We start from the raw sequence: 9,120 nt of genomic DNA on the forward strand, positions 1-9,120 counted from the left end.
GGTATTCTTGGAGTTCTTCCCTGGACTTGTGACTAGCAACGCTGAAGTAGTTTTATATTTCCTGTGTATATAGTTCCTGTGTAGAAGCTGCTCTGGAATTCAGAGAGATATAAGAATGTTGCCAACAAATTACAAAGTTTAGCTTAATTTAATCTGTACTAAGAAATTCTCTCTGTGAAATAACATTTTGAATGATAACATTTTGAATGATAAACATCAGCTTCTTGCTTTTTTTTTTTTTTTCAAGCAGAAACCAGGGGACCATTAGAAGTCCTCTTTTCACAGGTGCACTTTTCAAGTAAAGTTTTGGTGAGCAGTATGACACTGACATATTCGCTAATGACAACATGCTGGGAACTACCTGCGTGCCGTCCTACTGGAAAGCATTCCATTAGTGTTTGAATTGATGCACTTCGGACTTTTAATTCTTCATAAATGTCATTTCCATACTTAATGATGAGAAAGACATGGGGGGACGTTACAAAGCCCCTTCCTCATTCATTTCCTCATCCATGGGAGTGGCAGTGAGTAATTTTTCTTCTAGTTACATTACGTTGTTCATTTAAAATAATGCAGCTCCATGCTGAGTTTGCTTCAATTAAGTCATATTTTATTTGCTAATGACTTTCAAGTTGACAGTGACCTTGCCTTTGATATTGTCAACACTTTTTGACATAAAGAGACTGTGATTTAGAGTTAAGCATGCATCCATTTATTCTTCACATTGTTTCAGTATTGCTAAAAGGCTTTTAAATTTAAGTTGAAATGGAACATTTACCTGAGTCCTGCTGAGGTCAGTAAAGAAATACTTGCCAATTTGTGTAGTTTCATTGATTTTATTATACAAGTGGACTTAAAAATATGTGGAAAAATTCCATGACCTTTAAATTACCATTTTTTGTGAACATTTTTAAGCCTCCTCATATATAGAAACATGATTTTAATAATGTCTTGAATGTCTTTCAATATTCTGAAATTCTTTCTTTCTACAGGATTACCCTTAGAATCATTAAAAAGTTGAGCTACAAATGTTAGTAGTATAAATTCACCTTATATGTAATTCTGAACAAGGTCTTAAATTGCTTTATTAAAGAATTAATATTAAACTTTAGCATAATATTCTTAAGGGCTCCAAAAACCTGATGTAAATGATAATTTTATTAAAATCTGTTTTAAAATATTGATTTTTGATAACTCTGTAGGGCTATAGTAAAACAGTATATTAAATGTTTCCTTATGAAACATAAAATATTTAATATGTCTGACATAGCTACGCTATATTAAAAGAGTTCTGCATTTGAGTACTTTGCCTATTATATTTGTAGAATTCTGTGCAGTTGTAAGTTCTGCTTTAATCCTAAGTGAAACTAATGCAAATTTGTGGGAAATAAGATTTTTTTGCTATTTCTTCCACCAAAATGGCTTATGCACTTTAAAATTCATGGCTCTGGAAGATAATTGCTTTTGAAAGATGTCCCAAAGCAGTAACTTTAGCAAGAAAACCCGTTGTTTTGCTAGGCGTGCTCGTCTCCTGAAGCTCTGCAGGTGGCAGCAGTCTCTGGCGTTGTCACTGACCTTACAGAGACAGGTTGCTTTCTGGCTTCTCTGGTGTATGCTCTTGTTTCTCCTATTACTCCCCTAGTTAGTAGCATGTGCAGCTATGACTGACATGACAAATGTGTGACTTCTTTATGCTGTTCTGCTAAGTGATCGAGCGTTTGTCTCCGCTTCCCAAGGTCTAAAGTCTTTGGGTAGCCTGACTGTTCTATTTCCTTTTAATTACAATTGTTGTTGCTGTTGGGCGCCCTCGAGTCTGTTCTGATTCCTAGACTGTATGGATAACATGGTGAAACACATCTTGTCCTGCTCCCCCGTCATATATGGGTTTCAAAGTTTGTAAGAGATAATGGATTTTTTTCATGACCTTTTATGCCCCATCCATATGTGTGTGTGTCTATATCTATATCCATATCTATATCGATATCATCTATCTGTCTATAGCTATCTATAGAGAGAGATAGAGATGCGTCAAGACTTGTAAGTCAGGTGCAGACTGGGGAACGCTGTCGGTGTCCGTCCCAAGATGCAGATCCGGCCAAGAAAAGAGTGCAGAGGAGGGGCAGATCAGCTGAGTAGCTATTTATAGTCGGGAGGCAGAAACGGAACTTTAAAAGTGATTAATTGATTATATTAAAAAGATAAAACCCCAAACTCACTGCTATCAAGTGGATGCCACTTCCATAGGACAGGGTAGACCTGCCCCTGTGGATTCCCGACGCGAACTGTTTATGGCAATAGAAAGCTCCGTCTTTCTCCCGTGGAACAGCTGGGGCGTTTGGCCTGCTGACTTTGCAGTCTAATGATTATGAAAGGTAATTAGTTTGCAAAGACTGCCCTATGAAACAGCAGCTATACCACTATGTGGTCAAACCTCTGCAAAGTACACTCCAGCCAAACCGACACACAAAGTTAACCATCCCAGCTATCTCCTTCAGTACTTATTCTTGGATCTGTTCATTCTACAACTACTGGGGCTGGGCTTGGGATATGTGTACCAACTATGTTATCACTTCACTTGATGGTGTATTGTTTTGAAATAGTGTTTTATAGTACTGCATTGCTCATAGTGTTAATGCCAAAGTGAAGGGGGAAGATTTTGTTTTTAGGATAAACACGTTAATTTCTTTCTTTTTTTTATTAGTTGGGATTTAATACATATATCATTCCATATTCCAATCACGTCAAGTAGAATTATACAATTGTGACCACAATCAGTTTGCAAACCATCTTGTTCTACCTGAACTCCCTGACATCATTTTCCTTTTACCCTACTACCCCACCCTTCTCCCTGAACCTCTTATTCTACTTGATGTAAGTTCATCAGTCCTGTGTTTCATATATTGAAATATGGAAAATAATATAACACAGCTTCAAGAGGGTGACCTCCATTGACATAACACCGCCGAGAGGGGGGAGATTTTTACATTAGAATGCATTAGAAGGGATCAATAATGTACGTCCAAGGAGAGTATTCAGTGGGTGAAATCATTCTACGTGTATTTTATGGCATCACAAAGAGCCAGAGGAAAGGGGAGTGGAAGGCCTCCTTTCCCTTTGCTTTCTACTCTAGTAGAGGGTCAAGGTGTAGCACGGATTTCCACTAACATTGTAACCAGACAGCTGTTTTAGAATTCGACGGCAATCTCTCTGTACTCTACAGGATACAGGCATACATTTCGTGAGATTTGTCTCTGTGAGGAGGCAAACTCAAATCAACGGAAAATACTTCCCATAGGATTAGTTGCCTTTTGATTGGTTAGTTACCAGACAGTCCAGCACATGTCGGAGTTGCAGTTGGGCCTAAGCTAATAACTCCTTGCCTCTCTATCTCAAACTTTCCCCCCACCATTTCTTATCCCAATCAAGGAACAAAAAAAGGATATTTGCTAAAATAACAGCATAGAAAATTGTAGGAAAACTCTTACTCAATTTCTCTCTGGGATTGTATTTATGAAAAAAGATTCTTAACTTCATATAGACATCAAGATTTTTGAATCACCTTCCGGCCAGGTGATTGAGGAAAATAAATCTCACTTTATTGTATCTTTATAATACCTGAGGGCTAATTGTGCTGGTGGTGGTAGTGGTAGGTATCAAGACGGTTCTGACCCATAGTGCCCGTATGTACAGCAGGTTGAAATGTTGCTCAGTCCCGCCCCATCCTCACGATTGTTTTTATGTTTGCTGCCATTGTTGCAGGCACCATGTCAATGCATCTCCTTGAAGGTCTTTAAAAATGAAGGTCTTTTTCGAAGCCCTTCCACTGTACCAAACATGATGTCTTTTCCTAGGGACTGACCTCTCCAGTTGACATTCCAACATACGTGAGATGAAGTCTCACTATCATTGCTTAAAAGGAGCATTTGGGCTGTATTTCTTCTAAAACAGATTTGTTCATCTGACTGTCCATGGTACTTTCAATTCTTCACCAGCACCGATCCTTTTCCAGTTTTCTTTATTCAGCGTCCAATTTTCACATATATATGAGGTGATAAAAAATTGCATTGGTTGTGGATCTAAGCAAGATAAAATTCTTGGCAACTCCAATCTTTTCTCCATTTATTCATGGTGTTACCTATTGGTCTAGTTGTGAGGATTTTGGTTTTGTTTACATTGAGTCATAATCCATATTGAAAGCTGCAATGCTTGATCTTCATCAGAAAATACTGCAAGTCCTTCTCATATTCAGCAAGCACGTTTCCAGCACCTGCATATCACAGGTTGGTAATAAGCCTTTCTCCAGCCAATCCTGATCTCACGTTCTTTGTCACATAGTCCAACCTCTAGGATTATTTGCTCCGTATATAGATTGAACAAATATGGTGAGAGGATACAATTCTGATGCATACTTTTCCCTATTTAAGTCATGCAATAAGTGGTAAATTCTATAAAACAAGTTTTCACACAGTTGGGAATGTTAGTACTGTCTGATTATTTTTGAATTTAGATGTGGCTGCCTAAAGCTTTTTGTAGTATATTTCTAATTGGAAAATCTCTACTCCTTATGGGCCAGTGACAGTGAATCATATTTTCCTCAACCTTCTATGCCAAAAATAAAGTGGCCTTAGCATTCTCTCTCATTACTTCATATAATGGCATTTTGCCCATCTCCAAAATACCCATCTCAAGCAATCTGAGAATTTCTCCGTTCTCCCTACCCAGAGCCCATCCTTCCCTCTAGTTCATGAATTTCTAGAGATGCCTTTCACATGCTGAGGTTCTTTTCACATGCAGTGAGGTGCATGTGAAGTCAATGCTATCTCTGCTGTGCTCTCTGTCTTGTAGGCATTTCTTGACGTTGCTAATGTATAGATTTTTGTAGTTTCTAGAGCTTATAAGTTGTGTCTAGGTCATATACTTCTGAAATTTTGGTGGGTGGGTTTAGGTTTAGCTCATCATTTTGAACCAGAGCTATGCATTTTATCATATGATAGTGCTATTGGATATAATGGTAATTGAGAATAGTAATAGTCACCTAATGCAACCAACCTGGTCTGTAGTGGGTTGTGTCAGCTCTATTCAGGGCAGAAAGGTCAGCTCAGAAGATCATGGCAATTGGTTGGGAGAATTCCAAGAGTCATTCTGATAGATAATCTCACAGGATTGAGGATGATCATTGAGGCATATTATGAAAAAAGGTTTAAGAAAGTTGAAAATTGTCTTGGTGTAGAAAAAGCCCAGGAAGTTGTGCCAAGTAGTTTTTTTCCACTACATAAAAATGAGCTGTTGCTCTACCATCTAGGGTAGCAAAGACAAGAATTTCACTGAGAAACTTACCTCATTCACCCTATGAGTGCTAACTTGCCCCTCCAGACTCCCCTTTGCTCCCCAAACTTAAATACCATTTAAAAGGAACCACTTGAGTCCTTCCTTCCAACTTACCCAAACTTCTCTTTTGATGTAGTATAAATTGAAGAGCACAGAGTTATTCTTTTTTTTTTTAAATTCCAACTTGAGGTTTGAATTTTTCCTTCAGCTCTTTCAGATTTTGAAATGCTAGCATGTCCTTCTCTTTTGATCTTTTATTACAGTTTTATTGGCACATAATCTACCCATCATACAATTCAATGGCCCTCTTTCATCAAGAAGAATTGTACAATCATCAGCACAATAAATTTGAGAACATTTTCTTTTTTAAAAATCACTTTTAAAATCAGTTATAGTGCTCCTTCCTCCTCCCACATACATGGTTTGCTTCTCTCCTTGTCTCCTCTTCCCACCCCTATAGCCTTTGCCTCAGTTATTATCTCTGTGCACCTACTCCTTCTGATAGAGCACAGAACTCTTTGGCAGAAGGGTTAGATAGATGAAAACACCTTCAGAAGTGTATTGATCTAAATGCAGGATAGGTCTAGAAACAATAGTTTAATATTTTGACATTTTTTGTTTAATAAAGGTTGTTATGGTTTTGTGACTAATCCTTAAACACCTATAGTACTAAATAAAATCTCTGTGACATAACTTCTAATTTAATTGCATAAAACAGTGTATCAGTTGTACTAGGTGTCTATTACTATTCAAAAACTGTAGGATCAACTTATCAATTATCATTATAAGCAATATTAATGTAGTCCATATCCGCAGAAATGCAATGGAACCTGTAAAGATAGATCTCCTAGGCATTAATGAGTGGAAATGAACCAGTACTAGCTGTTTTAATTAGGTAACCATATGGTTTACTATGCCAGGAATGACAAATTCAAGAGGCATGGCATCACATTCTTCGACCAAAAAGGACGTTTTAAGATATATCTCAAAGTAAAATGCTACCTGAGATAGGATGATATCTATCTGTATTCAAGGAAATCCAATCAATACAATTATTATTAAAATTTATGCATCAACCACTTAGGCTAGTGATGAAGATTGAAGAAGTCTACCAAAGTCTTCAGATTGAAATTGATTGAACGTGCAATCAAGATGCATTGATCATTATTGGTGATTGGAATGTAAAGTTGGAAACAAAGAAGAAGGAACAGTAGTGGAAAATATGTCCATAGTTACATTAACAACGCTGAAGATCACATGATAGAATTTTGCAAGACCATTGACTTGTTCATTGCAAATAACCTTTTTTTGTAAGAATATAAGCAATAAAGGTAGTAATTTTCTAATTTACATAGGGTTTCCACTGATGAAACTGACTCAATACCACCTAATAACAGCATACTACACTTTATCTTTAACATCAGTTTAAAAAATGGTTTTAAAAAATCTTAAATAATTGATTAACTTAGTTCCTATTAGGTTAATAGAAGATAATTCTTTTAATAGAATCTTTGTCCTATGAGATCCACTTTTATTTGAATATTTCTGATGAAATAAGATAGCTCAAATTCACTGAAGTGACCTTTTTAATGATTAATGACTAATTTTGACATTTATTATAAAATATATGAAAAAAATGATTGTTGAAGTTTCATGTCACAAATCATGCTTTTGACACTTAAGGATTGATTCTGACTCTAAGCTTTGATGGCACTGACAATAACTTGCTTAACTTATTGTTGATTGTTTTCATAATATTTATGATCTTATTACATTTATATGTATGCTTTGTGTTTGACATTATCTGATGATGAGGTTAGTACTTTCTCACCTATTTAAGGTTGTTTGATAGCTTGTTCTAAACTGCTTAGTAGGTTTTTTTTCCACAGAGTTTCTTATTTTTTATTTTTTGTGTCAAGGAGTTATTTTTCATGTTTCTTAAAGTTTTAGGTGACTTAATGTACTGTCAAGAGCAAAGATAGTGGTTTGGGAATGCAAAAGTTACAGACACTTCTGTGGGAATTCTGCCTGACTCAGGAGTGGATGGTATGTGGCAGTGACACTGGGATCTATTACAGTAGAACCCCCCTGACAAACACTTAGACTCACACTTCCTTTGGTTTAAATTTATATTTAAGAAATATTAAATGCTAGTTTACAACTTATTTAAATTATATAATATCCTCATTATTTTTTAAAGGATGTTTTCAATGCAACTTCAAAATATAAAGGGATACATTTTAGTAACTCTTCGGGAAGACGAGACCTACCTCCCAAGCAAGGACCTGGTCCTGGACATTATGAGATAGGCCAGTAAGTAGAAAAATTAATAATAATAAAAGTGATACCTCTAGTGTTGTTCTTGATTATAACATACTCGAAAGCTACTACGTTTTTATGAACCAGATGATGTCATACCTACTTTACCCATATTATCTCATTTACTTTTTATAGCAACTCTGTATATAGTTACTATTGTGACACTTTGTGTGTGTGTGAAAAGTCCAAAAATCAAAGAGGATAAATAATGTATTTAAGATATGCTGTTATTAAGTATTGAGAGTTAGACTGAGATGTGCTTGAATAAAAAAACTCTTGTATGTAAGTACTAACATATACAATTATAAAACAGGCAAAGGATCAGATAAAATGTAAAAGAATGTGATACAGAATACTATTTTATCCCCGGTCCTTGTCTTCATTGTCCTTCACTTCATGATGGACATACACAGCATTCCTGTTATTCAGAGCAGTAACATTAAGCTAAGGCAAAGTTTATGAAGTTTCAGAAAGTAATTCCATTTCTGGTAAAACAACTCTTTTGTCTTCAATTTCTGTCACTCTTACAGTAAAAGAGACCTTCTCATGAGTTCATGTTAGGCAAAATTAAATAATGAGTACATTAATCACTCCTTTTGATTAATAATTTTTTAAAGAATCCAGATTCTTTCCTTTGTATAGGATGAGCTTTCTCCAGGTACTTGCACAGTTATTATATGACCAGTTTATATGCCAGACTAATTCATATGCATCTGTACAGTCAACTATGGACATAACTTAGGCTCTTGCTTGGACTCCTCTGATACAGTTGATTCATGAAGCAAGTATTGTTGGAATTCTTGCTGTGTGCTAGAAATACTCAATATAATAACTATGATTAAAAAGAGTAAGACATGGCTTTGCTTTGGGACATTTATAATCTTCTACATTAATATTATGCAGGAAATTTCCTTTCCATTAAAATAACTCTCCTATAATTTTTAGTTTTATTCCTTTAGTTGTATTAGAACTTAAACATGCATATTTAACCTAAAAAAATCTAAACTTAATATCCTCACCATTTCCCCAAACAAAACAATGTCTATAGAATGTTCTAACCCTGATCATTCCCTTCTTGATATATGTTTTGTTATTTAGTGCTTTTATCCATTTTTTTCCATTTTCCAGACTAGCTGTTTGGTTTGCTTGCTTATCTACCATCTATTAATTCATATGTCAGTTTTATATGTTGTGAAGTAAAACTGACCCTTTTTAATTGCATGTTGTTGCTAGATGCCATCTGGTCTGTTCTGATTCTTAGTCACTGGGTGTACAACAGATGAAACATTGCCCCTTCCTGTGTCATCCCCACAATTGTTATGTTTGAGCCCATTGTTGCAGCCACTGTGTCACTCCATTTCTTTGATGGTATTCCTCTTTTGCTGACCCAATACTTTACCACTTTTCCAGGGACTAGTCTCTCTTGATAACATGATCAAAGTATGTGAGATGAAATCTTATCTTTCTTGCTTC

The 9,120-nt window shown here is 35.7% G+C and overlaps 1 protein-coding gene across 1 annotated transcript in view; it reads left to right on the forward strand.

Moving 5' to 3' along the window:
• Positions 1-9,120, forward strand: part of STPG2 (sperm tail PG-rich repeat containing 2) — a 583,185-nt gene that overhangs the window by 34,435 nt on the left and 539,630 nt on the right. Inside the window, exon 5 of the mRNA XM_045284289.1 lies at positions 7,529-7,641. Coding sequence (XP_045140224.1) covers positions 7,529-7,641 — 113 coding nt within the window. The remainder of the gene's footprint in view (positions 1-7,528; positions 7,642-9,120) is intronic.

Source organism: Echinops telfairi, unplaced genomic scaffold (genome assembly GCF_000313985.2).
Source record: "Echinops telfairi isolate 266 unplaced genomic scaffold, ASM31398v2 ScPeMD7_7468;HRSCAF=8506_0, whole genome shotgun sequence".
In the NCBI taxonomy this organism is placed as follows: Eukaryota; Metazoa; Chordata; class Mammalia; order Afrosoricida; family Tenrecidae; genus Echinops; species Echinops telfairi.